Source organism: Archocentrus centrarchus, unplaced genomic scaffold, assembly GCF_007364275.1.
Source record: "Archocentrus centrarchus isolate MPI-CPG fArcCen1 unplaced genomic scaffold, fArcCen1 scaffold_123_ctg1, whole genome shotgun sequence".
Classification (NCBI taxonomy): Eukaryota; Metazoa; Chordata; class Actinopteri; order Cichliformes; family Cichlidae; genus Archocentrus; species Archocentrus centrarchus.
The window spans coordinates 20,958-37,712 of record NW_022060169.1 but is presented as its reverse complement, the minus strand read 5'-3'; the positions used below and the strand labels follow the sequence as shown (position 1 = coordinate 37,712).

The 16,755-nt window shown below is 38.6% G+C and overlaps 2 protein-coding genes across 6 annotated transcripts; one reads left to right on the top strand and one right to left on the bottom strand.

Annotated features, from left to right (window-relative positions):
- Positions 1-7,737: 7,737 nt before the first annotated feature.
- On the bottom strand, positions 7,738-12,139 carry LOC115775419 (uncharacterized). Of its 2 annotated transcripts, none has more exons than XM_030722958.1 (9): positions 11,478-11,598; positions 11,314-11,389; positions 10,931-11,049; positions 10,422-10,841; positions 10,113-10,323; positions 9,620-9,831; positions 9,394-9,541; positions 9,074-9,183; positions 7,738-8,419 (listed from the first exon to the last, which is right to left on the bottom strand). In XM_030722958.1, exons 2-9 carry the CDS (start codon positions 11,351-11,353, stop codon positions 8,108-8,110), a joined length of 1,572 nt encoding a protein of 523 aa, XP_030578818.1. In that variant the 5' UTR covers positions 11,354-11,389; positions 11,478-11,598; the 3' UTR covers positions 7,738-8,107. The 2 variants fall into 2 exon arrangements, with proteins under 2 accessions (XP_030578818.1, XP_030578817.1); XM_030722957.1 differs by lacking the exon at positions 11,478-11,598 and adding an exon at positions 11,996-12,139 and having other exon boundaries at positions 7,739-8,419.
- Positions 11,676-16,276, top strand: LOC115775418 (uncharacterized). 4 transcript variants are annotated; one of them, XM_030722955.1, is made up of 4 exons: positions 11,676-12,088; positions 12,286-12,336; positions 13,046-13,132; positions 13,784-16,276. In XM_030722955.1, exon 4 carries the CDS (start codon positions 13,844-13,846, stop codon positions 15,557-15,559), a length of 1,716 nt encoding a protein of 571 aa, XP_030578815.1. In that variant the 5' UTR covers positions 11,676-12,088; positions 12,286-12,336; positions 13,046-13,132; positions 13,784-13,843; the 3' UTR covers positions 15,560-16,276. The 4 variants fall into 4 exon arrangements, with proteins under 4 accessions (XP_030578815.1, XP_030578813.1, XP_030578814.1 ...); XM_030722953.1 differs by lacking the exon at positions 11,676-12,088 and adding an exon at positions 12,850-12,950 and having other exon boundaries at positions 12,198-12,336; XM_030722954.1 differs by lacking the exon at positions 11,676-12,088 and having other exon boundaries at positions 12,198-12,336.
- The last annotated feature ends 479 nt before the right edge of the window (positions 16,277-16,755 follow it).

The following is a 16,755-nucleotide window of genomic DNA, read 5'->3' as shown; positions in this document are numbered from 1 at the left end:
TCCTTCCTTTTACACCCTCAAACAGCTCCTGTAGCTTTGACCGCAGCAGTTGGTGACGTGTTTACATTTCCTGTCCACTGCAAACATATAAGCTTCTTTCTTGTGTGTTGTGTTCCTGCCTTTCTCTATGATATGCTAATGAGTTGTTCAAGTCAGGTGACATATTTTGTGGATCATAGTTGTTTCCTCTTTTTTCTTTAGAAACTTGTAAGTTATTTTTAAACTGTTCTGTGGATCAGGATCATGCTGCAGGGTTCAATTTAAGGTGATTTTATTCAGGCTTTGGTGAGAGTTGAGTCATTCGGCTGACTGCAAGTATTCAAGGTTCTTATGATCGGTCCAAATCATGATGGTTGTTCTGCTCTCTTCAGCCAGTGCCTCCATTCTTCTAGGGTTAGTTTCACTGCCAGCAGTTTTCCATATCGTACTTGCATTCTGCAAAAGAGAAACGACCAAATTAAAAAGGCACATGTATGCGTTTTGTTATTAACTACCCAGGACAAGATGGTGCCCACCTCATAGTCTGATGCATCTATTTCTACAATGTTTTCTAGAAGAACGTGCCAACTTGTTCTTCATTTTCTCCCATGAAGAACAAGTTGGCACCAACTGGAGAAGAGGGAGGTCTGATATCCTGGTGGCTCGGGAATCTGAGATGTAATTTTCCATTGCTTCTGTTTCAGGACTAGTGGGCACTGTGGCTGCTGGAAGTAAATCTATAGCACAGAGGAGAGCAAAGAGCTTCCAAAACAACAAACTGTATTAATTCATGTTGATTTCCAGAAAGGACAAGGTCAGCTGGAGAAGTTTGGTGTGTTGGCATTCAGTGCAGAGACAAGAAGAGCTTCAGAGAGACTTTCTACTAGGATATTAAGCTGTGAATAAGCCTAGAATCAATAAATTGAGGCTGTGGTGCAATTACCTTCTGCTGCAGCTGCCTCTGAACTCCTGCGATCCAGAAGTGGTTGTGGAAAGCAGAGTCCTGAGGCGTGCTGCAATCTTGAGTTTTGCTCCCTCCTCCCACAACCTGTTATCTAGTTTGATGGGAATCAGTGGTGTTAGTGTATTTTGAGGCTAACTCATTGATCAACTGTTCACTCAAACTCTGACAGAATGACTCTTACTGGGCCTCATCTTCTGACACTGTCCCTGATGTAATGTTGTAGGGGGCAGAAGCATTGCCAGGTTTTAGAGAGTGATCACAAACTGCTTTGAACTACAAAATCATTGGCAGTAATAAAATGCTAATTAATTGTTTAGAAATCATACAATGTGATTTTCTGGATTTGTTTCAGATTCTGTGTCTCACAGTTGAAGTGCACCTACGATAAAATTACAGAGCTCCCCATTCTTTGTAGGTGAGGAAACCTGCAAAGTCAGCAGCGTATCAAATACTTCTTCTCCCCACAGTATGACTGCACATCTACTGAGTATGAAATTGAATGTCTACTAAAAACACATTAGCTGTGGTGTGACTGAAGCCTTGTTATTGCTGCCACATCTCTGCATGTGTAAAGGGGAACTGGACATTTGCTCTGCTTGCTATAATACATGTTTTTGTAGTGCTTTCTTTTTTTCTCAGCATGCATTCAATTTACTGTGGAAACATGGGTAGATATAAAGAGATGCAGCCCTATATTGAATATAGCACAATGTCTATAACACAGTGTTTTAATAAAATGACTGGCTTGCATGAGGAAACTGCTGATCAGTAGTGTTTCATGTCTGCAGCAGCAACAAAGAGCTGATCTCTCTCTCTGCTGTCAGCTATCAGAGCTAAAATCTGTTCTCTGGAAGGCAGCACACATTTAGCTTCAGTCACTCTTCCTCATTTTAGTTCTGCAGTTCATGAGATCATGTTTCATTTATTTATTTTTAGTGAAGAGATGGTGCAGATAAGCCTGTAGCTAAGAGGTAACTTAAAGTTATACCATACTAAAATATCAGTGCTGTGTCTTTTTTTTGAGAAATGACCTACAGGTCGTGAATGGTTGTCTGCCTCTCTGTGTTTGACCTTTGACAGACTCAAGGGGTGGCTGTAGCTCAGGATGTAGAGCAACTCACCTACTAATAGCAAGGTTGCTGGTTTGATCCCTGACTGCTCCAGTCTGCAAGTAGTTAGTGTCTTAACACATGAGCATAATTTAAATGAACAGGTGCTGTTATTTTGTCGTATACTGCAGCTTTGAGTATTCTAGAAAACTGTTCCTAAAGTATAAACACTGAGTACAAAACAAAAAGAATTTCAGTTTTTGCCTGTTGCTGCAATAATAAAGCTATAAAGTTGTTATTTTTTCTAAAAATATTTTTGTTTGGTTTTGGTTATTTGGTTTTAATTAATTCATCAAACTAACAACAAAATTAATTATGGTATTTATTGACTTATTACATAATTATACTACTGTAGCTCCACCATGGATGGCATTTATGCTACATCACTGCAATATTAGTTGCATCTCCTCCACCACAAAAACCAGCATCAAGTTCATTAATTTGGTGGCACCTTCATCCAAACTAACATTAAAAGCTGCTCTTTGTGGTTTCAGAGCTGCAGCAGCTGCATCATTGCCCTCCTGTGAGAGCATGGCCTCTGCTGCAGAGACACTTCAGATCAGCCAGGCTCAGTTTGCATCTCACTGGGATGTTTTTGTCCTCCTCAAATACAAATTCAAATTGATGGTTCATTGACTTAAAGGCGGCTGTTACTGCTATAATGTTAGCTGAGCCACAGTGACACACAGAATATAAACCAAACACCAAACTGAGCATCACTTTGGGTGATTGTGAGTGACTTCATTTGCTGAAGTGTCGCCATCTTACTTTGCTCCCAGAGGTATTGTTGTTCTGATCATGAAATCTGATCACGTTCTGATTGATGAAACATTCTGATCTGGAGAAAAACGGAGAAATCAAAACCAACCTGCCAGGATAAACGCTCCTACAAGTGTTTATCCTTATCCCAGAGACAGAGACGTGTGCATACACACATTATTCCATTCTTTCAAATTATTTCTGAAATTCATGCAGAAAGGACGTAGAAAATGATACATTTTGTTACCTAAATGGAATGAAATCGAACTTTGACATCAGAGCAGTCTGAGCATTAATGAACTACTTTATGATCAAGAAACCATAATGAAACTGTACTCAGTGACTCTGAATGAGACCAGCTTCTCTGCACAATGAAAACATGAGGAGTGAGTGAGTGAGTGAGTGAGCTAGTGAGTAATTAGAATTTTACGGCATATGTGAATAACATGCAGACACAGATCGATCACTCTGCATATTAAAGAGTTTATAAGTTTATCCTGAAGCGTCAGTGCATTAAAACCCAAGAGAAACAGATCAAGAGCTGCATGAATGAATGGGTGGCTTTCAGGCAGGCAAAAATAGCCTCATAAAATAGTGCAGCTGCTGCTGTGGGTGTGAAACAATATGGCTGCCGTCTGTGGGTCATTTGTCACAGTTGATGATGTCACAGGTTGGTTCGTTTTATGTTTTGTGCGCTGACTCAACCTTTGACCAGCTGCCAGGGAGTCAGAGAGGAACAAACCATCCAAATGCAGATTTTTGTTGTTGCTGTAGTTTGTGTTTGTGCTGTGGAACAGATAAAGGAACAGGGAAAATACATGATGATGTAACTGCCTGTTTATTGCTTATTTGTTGCTTATTTACTGCTTATACAAGTTTCAGTACCTATTAACATTCAGGTGGTGGTTGTGATTCTTCAAGATATGGAACCTAAAAATACCTGAAAACATGCAGAAACTTTTGAAATGTCTGTTTTTCTACAGACGCTTAAAGGCAGCTGCATTTCAGTGTGTGACGTATTTTCACAGCTTCACAGGATGTCACTTTCTTTCTTTAGTCCAGCATGTGTCATCACCACAGTGACTCTACTTGTGTCTGTGTTCACACAGTGTCACACATACTTTAATGCAGCAGTGATAATTATTACTATTATTCCAGGACAGGCAGATCATATAAAGTGTGTGATGCACACAGAGAGCAAAGTGAAATTCTCACTGTGCTCTTTGTGTTCTTGTCAAATCTCTGCTGTTTGCTGATAACAGAAAACAAGACATCTGCTAAATGGAGACTTTTGGCTGAAACCACAGGCTGCATTTCCTCTGTTCTAGGTGGTTCACACAGAAACAGTGAGGTCTGTCAGTGGATCAAAATAAACCTGTGGCAGCACAGACAGTAACCAACAACAGCCTTTCACACACATGTAGGTGTAACAGAGAGAGAGAGGACCTTTACAAAAGGGTGGACAGCAGCTAAAAGAGGGATGGCAGCAAAGAAGTACAGAGACCAAAGTAACTGTTAAGAAAATGTCATTTATTTACAATAGATGAAATTCATAAACTCTAAAACATGTCTGAGGCTGGATCCAAAGAAACAGCTCCATGTCTGTCCTGCTGTGCTGAACCCCGTGTTGGCCTCCTGTATCCATCTCTTTAAAATGGGGTTTCAGGGCAGGTGGACCTCAATGTGTTCACTGGGGAACAAACATGCAGAGTATAAAATAAAGTTTACTAATAAGAGCCACAGCATAAAAACACAGGGGAAACCATAGAAGTTATTATTCCTCATTGATGAAAATGTATTTATTGGATTTTTGTGTTTTAAAGTTTTGCATCTATCAGAAAGTAAACAACATTTCCATCTGCAAAGAAGTTTATTCAAAGACACAAACAGGTCAAAAATGATCTGATCTGCTGCTCAGCAGCTCTGAAGTTATCAAACCTTCAACTGAGGTTGTTGAGTTTGACTGAACGCTGCGTATTCTGACACATGATGGCAGCACTGCCAAAAAAAGAAAAAACAGCAGTGAGAAGACTATACACACACACACACACACACACACACACACACACACACACACACACACACACACACACACACACACACACACACACAGTGAAAACTACCAATGATTCAATCATTAATTTAACTTTATTGAATTGAATTATTGCTGAGACAAAATGAGACAAACACACAGAGTAATTACAGTAAACTGTGAAGAGCTGCACACATGAAAACTTCAGACAGCAGTGAGTTCATATCAACAGTAAATATTTCTGTCATTCAACACATCATCTGCAATCATTGCAATATTTGATTATTGATTATTTAAAAGCATTCATTTAGTTCCAGCTTCATCTTTAAGCATCATGATACTAAAGAGTCAGAGTGAACAACCGTGTGCAACACAGACACACAAAATGCCAGCTCACATCCTCTGATGTCAGAGCTGAGACTTTTCTAGTGTCCATATCTAAACACAAACTCTCATGAGCTATTTTAGCTGCTTTAGCCTGCCTGCAGCTGCTGTGCATCTGAAATCACCTTTCAGCCCACCTCCACCATCTCTGAGTTTGTGCAGAATCTGCAAATCAGCACAGAAGCCTGATGTGATAAGATTTCATTTTGTGTAAACCACAAGAAACAAGCTGATATGTTTGCAGCTGACTGCAGTTTGTAGCTGTATGAGCTGAGTTTGAAAGGAAGGAAGAACAGAGGCTAAAGAAATATTACTCTTGCAACAGAGAGCTCCATTAATGAGCATCCCACTGCCCCCTACTGACCATTCTTGGTATTACAAGAAGAAATATCACCACATTACGTGTGTGTGTGTGTGTGTGTGTGTGTGTGTGTGTGTGTGTGTGTGTGTGTTTTGCTCCCTCTCAAAGAAAACTGTCTCACAACATCACACACTAGCTTGGTTCTACATTTATGTTCAATTGTGAGTCCTCAGTTTCCCACAGACACTAAAAACATGTTTTCCCTCCTCTGATACACACGCCTTCATTTTATACTCATGGCCACCTTTTACTGTCACAGAGGGGTTGATACTTTCTGTGGATGAATGAAACTGCTGTGAAGAGCTACAAACACACTTTGCACAGTGATGTTGGAGCTCACACAGTACAATCATAACCATTCTGTAAGGATTCACTGATACTCTGTCAAAATAATACTTCCTCCTCCTTCACTTCATAGACTCATCACACTTTGATTTGTATCTGAACTTGTTCTTTAGGCACAGTTTCAGCTACATTTACAACAGACAGGGATTTTTAGCTTCTGCAACACACCAAGACAAATAATAGACTGAAGTCAAAGTCTTTATTCTTTATTATAACAGCTCTGGAAATATTTAACACCCAGCCAAGCAGATGAATTCATAACAATTAATGAAAAATGGCGAAATTGTTCCCTCTGCTGGCTGCCAGCTCTAAACACAACCCAGTGATTCCAGTCCACATCTTATCAGAACTGTTAGCTGAAGGGGGAGTTTGAGTCAGCCCCACAGTAGCCCGACCCCCCCCCCTCTCGCCTCCGCGGGCTTCCTCCGTCCCTGCCCCTCCCCACCCTGGTGCTCCTATGCTATATGCGCTTACTGCAGGGGTTTTTAACCTCATACGGTGCCCCCTACTGGGCAGAATATGAGATGCTTTTTTTCCTCACCTGTCCTATCGTATTTTGCTTTGTTTCCCTCTTTTGTAACAGCAGCGCCTCTCGGTGATGGCAGCAAGGCCGCAGACACTTATCTCCCTGTGTTTGTCTGGTTGTTTGTCTTTTCTTGGATGGGTGTTCTGTTAACTATAATTTCCCCATTGTGGGATCAATAAAGTATCATTCATTCATTCATTCATTACATTTGAGTAGAGTTTTCTCTGTGAGAAATGTGATCTGATGGTTGCATAAAGAAAAAATTCATTCACGTGTGATTTTGTGGGTAGAGAGAGTGACAGATTCTCTAATAATTTCAATGTTACAGAAACATTTACAGCGTGTTCATGCAGGACCTTAAACAATGACCTGAAGTCTCTGTGAGACTAAATACTCGTAATAAAGAACTTCACATGTTCTTTAACTCATCGGGGAGCAAACAAAGTGAACACAGAAGGACTAAATGAGAACATCATAAATCAACAATCAGGAAAAACTAAAAGTACAGTGTTCTCCATTTGCAGCCACTTCAGAGTGAATTTTCAAACACACAAAAATCACCTGCATTCCCACTAGTACTGCACACACACAGGAGTTTAAAGATGCTATCATTAAAATTACTTTGCATATTAGATATTCAAAGTCATTTTAATGATGATTTCACTGGCAGCCTATAACAGTGCTCAAAACATGTCAGCCGTCTCTCTCTTGTTGCTAAGAACATCTCGTGAACCCACAATGACCCACAATTCAGTGCTGATTAATTTTCTTAAGAATTATCTCCTGTGACTTGTGACTCATTTTGCCAGATCGGGTCACATATGTGATCATCCTAACAGATCAGGTTAGTGATCCAGCAGAGGGCGCTGCTGAGGACACTGCAAAAACTACCTGTCTAAATATAAGGAAAAAACTACTTAATTTGGAAAGATTCAGACTATAATCAAGTGAAATATTCTGCCAGTGGATTGAGATAATTACACTTGATAAGATTTCTTGAAATAAGACAAAATATCTAGTCTTTAGACAAGTGAGAAATAACTTAAAACAAGTTGTTTAACACTCATTTCAAGTGCTTTATCAAGTCAAATAAACTCAAAACTAGCCTGCCAATGCTTCTTTCAGTGTTTTTTTCTTTCTCACTTTGAGAGAAAAACTCTTAAAACAAGAGGAACTAACAGCTGTTCTTCTGAATTCAAGAATTGCTAATTCTACATATTCTGTCTTAAAATAAGAAAGCATTTACACTAAATGAATCCAAAAACACAGTACAATATACAACAGCCTTTATTTAAATTGCTTCTCCAAATAGCAACAATAGTATACAGCATTGCACACATGAATGTGCAAAACAAACCCACACAGAAATGGTAATGTTGAGATTGTAATGCAAGTAATGCTATACATTATACATGGTGTCATTGAACTAATAGTAACTTTCAATTACAACTAAAAACTGGTAAAGTTAATTAACTCTAATCAACATTTAAAGCTACTGAAACTCACATTATAAAGCAGAACATTTGAAGAACAGAAGATGTGTTTGTATTAGATAAACAAAAATGAAGAATTTAAATGTCTTTTTACAGCTCTTATGTTAGGTTAAAACTTTCCAACACAGACATGAAAGTCGTGTACCTGTACAACTCTACTCCTGAATAAAAGCCTTCCACTCTGCCATGGCTTTTTTGTATGAGCTTGTGGTGTCTCGCTCATGGATACTGTCCTTTAACACTTCAGTCTGAATGACAGACAGAAGGGTTGCCACACACTTTGGATATGTGAGATGCAAGGTGTAGTAGTATGCCATCAGATACAGCAAACCTTGACGGAGGTCTTCTTCAGCAAATGTGGTGATGGGTGTGGTTCCAATTGCCATAATACAGTGGGACCCATCAAAGAGCAAAACAGGGCTGAAGAGAGATCTCCTCTGAAGGTAGATGGCTGGATCTTCTGTTGGCTAAAGAAAAAAGGACAAAACAGAGAAGAGAGACATTAAAAAACTAGCTGAGCAGTCAAACTACTGAGACACTATTATGTATATATGTATATATATATATATGAATGATCACAATCATAGAATACAGGTGGTACAGCTCATCTTCATATCATTTTGTTTCTTTTGTTTGAAAAATGCCCTACAGAAAATGTCAAATATGCCTGCCAATGAAATAATTATGACAAGATTAACTTGTGTCTTAGTCACTGTTAGTAGTCATTCTCCACATACTTTGGGAAATGACAGAGATACTGCACCTGTAATGTTTTAAATCTGTTATTACTTCCAGTTTGTTTTGTGAATTTTTATGATTTTAATGAATTTTAGTTTAATTAGTTATTTTTAATCAATTTATTAGTGTTTCCTGTAGACATTGGTCTGTATTTGTATTTTGGCAGGCCACGCTGTCCTCTGACCAACATAGTGCTGCAGAAATTTCAGTATCAATTTTCAAATGTAAATTCTATTATTTTTAGGAGCAGAGATGCTTAAAAAGGACCAAATAAATTGCCAAAATGTACAGTGAAAGCCCTTGCAGACATACATTGCCTACTTTCCTTCGGGATCAATAAAGTATCTATATATTAACTGATAACAATATGAACAAACTCTGACCTGAAGGACATGAAGCAATGCCTCACTGGCATGTCCCAGCTTCTTGGGTGGCGCAGTTGGTGAGGGGAAGAGTGTGGGGAGTGCCCTAAACAGGGCGATGTTGCATTCCACTGGAACAAAATAAATCAATGTTTAGTTCAATCCTAAATGATCTAAATTTGATTGGCAACTTAATCTTGATACCACAGAAAATTAGGTGTCACCATGAACAGTACTGTTGTTCCAGTTTTATTTAATCAGCACTATCATACACAATCCTATACATATTTATGTCTCTGAAAACAGCTACATGATGTATTAAAGATAGCACAATGACTAACCTCTATTTTGGTTCATCGGTGGCTTTAACACCTTCTTCCAAAGACCATAAAACTGAACCATGGAGCAGAAGTCCTCCCATCTTGCCTTTACTTCAGTTATGAATTTGTTGTTGTTCTTATCCAGGATCCGCCGTAGCTCATCCATCACCTATAGTGCAAGTAAATGTTAAAACCTGCACCAGTGCTTGCTTTATAAGAAAGCCACGATGAAAAGTAAGTCACTTACATTGTGAAGCTCCTTGAAACATGGATATGCCTCTAGAATCTTTGTTGGCCTATCTTCTTCTTTCAGAACATCGCTGTCAATGAAGGCTCTTCTTGATTGAAACTCAAGGTCAAGAATTTGGCAAACAGCATCTCGGTTGGGTTTTGGCTTCTTATACAGGTCCTGCAGAGTCTTGTAATGCCTGGCCTGTGTTGCTAGACTATCCATGTTGACTAAAGGGGAAAATACAGAATCAGTAACTGGATCCAACATATCAATCTAAATGATACTATGTGTTTTAGCCAGCAAGCCTAACATTGTGTGTTATATATTTATGATGGTTATTCTACAGAAAGTCAAATACATGAATATTGAAAAATCACATCCTGTCACAACAGATCAAAACCTAATCAAGTTTAAATTTAAAGTGTAATATATCAAGACATCCCAATCTATCAAAGTCATTCAGCCTTCACGTCCATCATTATTGCCATAATTAGAATTTGTCAATTACCTGAACTGTCGCCATCAGAACTGCTCACTGGTGGCAAAAGAATCGTTGATCCGCCACTTGAATCTGCATCATCATCTTCTCCCTGGTCACTTGGTGAGAACTCAATGTGGCGCCTTTTTTTTGAACGGCCCCTCTCTGGTGTGGGACCCTGCCTCTTTCGAGGGGACTTAATATTCAGGATCCTCTTCTGAAGATAACTGTACATGCTCGTCTATGGTGAATAAGATGTTGAAAGAAAAAAAGAAACGTAATATCACGTATATAATTTCAGAAGTCTGAAATAAATGTGAAAAAAATTTAATCACATACATATTTGGCAGGTAAGTCGTTATCCTGTAGCATGGGATAATACTCCACTAGTTTCTTAGCCATGGCAGTAACATCGTACTTGGACGGGTATCGTAACTCCTCTCCTTGTCGACTTGCTCTCAAGATTGAAATCATGCTGGTGACAGTGTTTCTCACCAGCCTGCATCTCAGCTCTTTGGACATGGCAGCTTCTCCCTCTCTACCAGTGCAGGCCATCTCAAAATAGTGTTTCCGAGCTAGTTCCAGCTCACCATCTGTATAGATCACATATTCAGGAGGACTGGGAAGCTGTAGAGTCTTCTCTGGGGTTTTCTTTACCAAAGGAGTGGATGTCTGGGGAGATGGAGGTGTTCCTTTAGGTGAAGACCTAGTTCCTGCTTCACCAGGGCCAGCTTTGTCTGGTAAGGTGGAATAGTCCTCCTAAGAAAATAATTCAAAACATAAATGTTGTAGGTGTTACAAACAAAACTGCACTACACGTTTTTAGATCAAAGGCAGCAAAAACTTGCCTCTTTGTGAAGATGAGCCCACAACTGTTTCCTCCTGAGAAAGTTTTCTGGACCAGGAAAAAGATCTCTTAAATCATCACGACTGAGGGTGTGGATTAAAACCTCATCTATGTTGGCAGCTGTAAAGAGAGGTCAAATAGTAATAAACCTTTTAGAGTTGAAAAACTTGGACCTTATAAATTTAATGGTATTCAACTTGACAGGGCAAATAAAATCCAAATTGTCCTCTTACTGTTTTATCTCCCAGCTACAAATAAATATAAATAGAATAAAATTTTGACATTTGGGTGTTTTGAGATTACATAAATAGTTAAAATTCAAATTTGAAACCAATGTCAGCATGGACAACTTTATTTTATTAAAGACACTTAAACTTGACATACCATTTAGAACTGATACTGTAACATCATCTAGTCCATCCATGATTTCCGTGTGTCTTCCTTTTAATTGCGCCTTTATCTGAGGGCATGAAAAAAAACACGACATTAAGCCAAGGCTCAAAAAATCATGCTCAGAAGTATGTCAGACCATTCAAACAGTACAACACCTTATGGACTTTTCAAATACAACACATGTATTTTCCTTCTGTATACAGTGGACCCAGAGTGATTGACAGGAGCCTCAACTAGTGCAGAAACTAAACTCTCAGCATTTTCCTCCACAGCCTGCATAGGTCCCTCAGCTAAGACATGCACACCTGCCTCTGATCTGCATCTGCTGTTCCTACGTTCATTAGTACCAAGTCTGTCTGCATGTCCTGCTAATTACATCAAACATGTACATATTTTATGTGGAAAATTATATTCAAACTTTTAACACCATTGGTTAGTCATGGTAAACAAAAAAAAAAATCGCATTGTAACGTAAATTGCAGGACCAAACCTGTTAGCTAATATTAGCTAAGCAAGCTTAGCTAGCTGGCTTTTAGGCTACAGTGGCAAAAAACTTGTGGACGTATTATGAGAACTGATAGTCCATCCATGGGTAAACTGATTGCTGGACCAGGCTGCTGTTTTCCCAGTAGTACAAAATTTTTAAATCAAATGCTGTAAAAGTTCTCCTTACCTCAGCAGAATCCAGTCCAAGCCTGCTTCTTCGCTCCCCTTCAAACGGTTACAGGACAGACGTGACCACATGAGGGCAGTCAGGGGGGAGTAGGTGCAGACCATAATAATGTTTCTAAAACTTGTAAAGTAATAACAGTCATAATAGGGGGATATTATAACTATAAATTACATTTTAATTATTACTCCTGTTGTGGTCCCTTACTGAATCACAATAACTAGAGTTTAAACTAGATTTAATGAGAGTTTTGATGTAACCGACCCCCCTCCATATTTGGTAATGACCTGCAGCGCCTGTATGAGCCCGCCAACAACAGCTCAAAAGTGATGTGAAGCAGTAAGGTATTTGTTTCTGCTCTTGCTTCTTAGACTGAACGTTTTGTCTACTTTCTTCTGCTACATTTAAATTTCTAATAGAGGTTTACGAACGTGTGTTGTAGTGCTAGCATGACTTGATTTTGCCGTGAGTGAAGATTTTCATTAGGCTAAGAATAGACTGTCTGCATTCAGCTAGCTGCCCTGTTTTTTCTTTTTGGCGGTTTAACATGGCCTGTTGGAGGTGTATGATTTGCTTTGTTTTTGTTGCCTTAACATTGAAGTCTCTCTTAAGCCATATTAACAAAACACATAGCCGCAGTCCAAACTTCCGAGTCATATGCGGAATAGATGGTTGTACAGAGGAATACAGAGTCTTTAACTCTTTTTACTACCATATCAGACGCACTCATGCTCTGTATCTTGCGACTGGGAACCCTCCTACCCAGTGGATGACAGCAGCATCATCTGACTTATCACATGCTGCAGGTGAACATTTTGATATACCAGTTTTTTCTGACTGTGCCACTAAAACACAAGGAATGCAAAGGACCGACAGTGAGGTCAACATACCTGTCATTCCAAATGAAATGTCAAGTCCGGAGCTTGAGGATTTCCAGACTCCAAATACTGATAATCAGGTAAGATGCAATGTTTGCTAATGAAAATGTTTAACAGTTAACATTCAGGTGTTTATATTATTTTTTTAATGTATATTAACACAACATATCTACAGGAAGGAGCTGCTACAGCAAGTGAAAATCTCGTCAGATGTGCAGCTGCATTTACCATCAGTGTCCGGGAAAGATGTCACCTATCCCAGGTATTGCACAAACCTAAGTGTTAGGGAAATAAAATATATATTGAATATATGTATGTGTGTCTGCATTTAAGTATGCGTTTTACCACAGTCATAATTTGCTTATAAAGACTTGAAAATTGGTCCTTGATAGAGTTTGAAAAGTGCTTGAATAAGACTGGGAAAAGGTCTTGAAAGCATGTAAACTTACAATTCTAATTCTATGGACCATTTTATAATTCCACTGTCAGAGCTACAACAGTGTCATATTTTGTGACAAGGATACACACAAACTTTTTGGCTCTGGGGCCACATTGACTTTTTGAAATTTGACAGACGGGCCGGGCCAGCACCAGATGGATACATATTTAACATAAACATATAAAAAAGCATTACAGTGTTAATACTTAGATTTGCATTTAGTGGGAACAGTGTTGTTTTTAAGTAATGAGAACACGCACGTGTGAAAAGAGGTCAAAAGGGTGCAGGAACAAGAGCAAAAAGAAAGTCTGCACACCAGAGAAGTGTAATTCTGACTTTTGAATTCTGAGCAAGAACTGGACAGAGATCATTTTGGTATGAAATCCTATTCAGAATGTTCTTAAGAAGTGTAATGCTAGTCTCATATTGAACAAACTGTATATAGCTCATATTTCTTTGTTGTTTTTGTTTCAGAGGGGTGTCAACAGTATTGTCTCTGGAGTCCAGCAGTATCAAACTGCTCTTCTCAGTACCATGAAGGACACCATGAAGTCGCTCTTTCAAAGACATTCAGACAATATGGAGCAGCTACAAGAGGCAGTATTGGCAGAACTGGAAAATTTTCAAGATCCTTTCTCCATGATGGCTTCCACATACATTCAGGACAGCACAATCCAGAGGCTTTTTAACCCAGTCATACCAGAGGAGGTAGTTATGTCTCAAAAGGTTTGCAGAGTTAACAAAGGACAGTCAAGAGTAATTGCCATCAAAAACAGAAGTTTTTACTATATACCCCTTATTAGGAGCCTTGAACAGTTGTTGTCCAATTCCAGGATTTTTGCCATGATCAACACCGCACCTCAGAGTTGCCACAAAGATGGGTTTTTGTATGACATTATTGATGGGAGCATTTATAAATCCCATCCACTGTTTTCAAAAGAACCTTCTGCTTTACAGATAATTTTGTATGCTGATGAAATAGAGATATGCAATCCTCTTGGGTCACATGCTTCAGTAAATAAATTATTCATGTTTTATTATACTTTAGGAAACATAGACCCCAAGTTTAGGTCAAAGCTTGCTGCAATCAGACTCCTTGCTATAGCAAAAGCTGATGATATTGACAAATGTGGTGTTGATTTTGTATTACAAAGGATTAATGAAGACTTAAAGTTGCTCTATAATGGTGTCAAAATCCAAACACAGCGTGGTAGCATGGATTTATTTGGTGCTGTAGTTTCGGTCTGTGGTGACACACTTGCCCAACATGAGCTTGCTGGTTTCAAGGAAGGAGTTGGTTTTGCATATAGTAAGTGTAGGCATTGTGAATGTACCTTTGATGAAATGCAAATTAATTTTAATGAACTAAGTTTTACTAAAAGGACAATGAAAAAACATATTAAGCAGTGCTGTGAAATAGAAAAGGCTTGCACAGACTTCTTGAAATCATCTCTCAAAACCACCTATGGTATAAACAGAAGAAGCAAGCTGATTGATTTCCCAGCCTTTGACCTCATTCAACAAACACCACAGGATATAATGCACATCATTCTTGAGGGTGTTGCACCCATGGAAATTAAGTGTGTGCTAAAACACCTTGTTCTCTCTGGACAGATGGAGTTGGATGTGTTCAATTCTGCCATGCAGAGTTTTCCTTTGTCACCAGTAGACATACGTGACAAACCCTGCCCTATCAGTGTCACTACCTTGGCATCTAATCACAATAAACTGAAACAGTCCTCGGGGCAAATGCTGATACTGTTGAAGATCATGCCTTTTCTGCTCAACAGTATAGAGAAAAATGAATATGTTCAGTTTGTTTTGGACTTAATTAAGATTGTTCAGATACTCTTTGCCCCTATTTTATCTGTACAAAGTGTGTTCAGACTGAAGAATATGATTGAACAGCATTTGAAACAGTTTAAGAAACTTTTTCCTGAGAATAATATAATACCTAAGCAACATTACCTGTTGCATCTCCCTGCTCAGATTCTTCATCTGGGGCCTGTGATAAGGCACATGTGTATGAGATTCGAATCAAAGCACTGTTTTTTTAAACAATGGGCATCTAAATTGAACTTCAGAAATGTCTGTAAGTCACTTGTGAACCATAATCAGCTTTCTGAATGCTGTCAAAATGAATTGGGCACTGAGCATCCAATATTTGTACATGAGAAGGAATTGGGTCCTGTCTCTGAAGTGAAAAATCCTGAGTATATTGCAGCAAAGATAAGAGATTTTTGGGGATAGGTGGCATACAACATGGAGTCAAAGTAAAATGGCTTATTCTCAATGGGAACAAGTACATAAGTGAAAAGTCTCTAATAATCACCAGTGTGAGTGACACAGTTCCTGTTTTTGGACTTATTAAAAACATTTTTGTGGTAGACAGTTCATTATACTGTTTTGAATACCAGCTTTATGAGACTGTGGGCTTTAATACAGATTTTTTAGCATATAAAATTGTAGTTCCTAATCTCGCCCAAGCAACAGAGTTTATAGATGCTGAAAAGCTAGTTGATCCTACATCATATTATCCAGTCAGTTTCAAATGCAGTATGTATGTTCTGACAAAATATAACCTTGATGATGTCATTGCACTTAAAAGTTGAAATGAAACAGGGGAAGATGTGCTGTGATTTATTGCCTATGTTGTGGCTGTGGATTCGTACTACATAAAATGTTACACTGCAGCTTTGTAAATATTGTAAATAAATGTGTTAATGATGGGCCAACAAAAGCCTAAGCGACTTATTACTGAGAGGCCTTAAAATAAGCTTTCGCATCTAAAAATGGTTGTGAAATATACAATGTGACCTCAAACAGTGTCTCAGTGATATAATTTAGCCTAAAATGCATGTAAAGTAACTAGTTTAAGGATTTAGTAACTAAGTAAGAAATAAAAGTAATATATTCTAAAAACAAGTTTTATAATCTTACACATTCAGCTCCTGCTTAGTATATCACTCTCAAAACAAGATCAAAAATACTTTTTGGCTCAATGTAAGATTATTAGACTTAGATAGACTGTCAGTTTTTGCAGTGGAGACAAACACAGTCAGACACAGTGAATTCCAACAATCCTGCATGTTGAGGATCTCACATGCTTAGTGTATTGTTTTGTGTACTCTGTGGATCATAAAGTATCCTTTTGTGTTACCTCTAGGAGTTGTAATTATCAGACTCTAAATTTAAAGATGTGACAAATCCAAGTTAAGACCAAGATGATCTGAACATGTCGAGACACAATGAAGCCCCAGAACATGTGAAGTTCCCCTTTGCAGTGATTCTACTAGTTTGTGAAAGTGTTTTGGTGTGAGGGAAACCACAATGTAAGAATGAAGAGCACTGCTGATTCTAATGTCAGAAAGAGTGAGCCACCATGAATGGAGGAGAGCAGACACAGAGCCTCAGAAACAGCTTCACTGCTTTGTGACAAAATATTT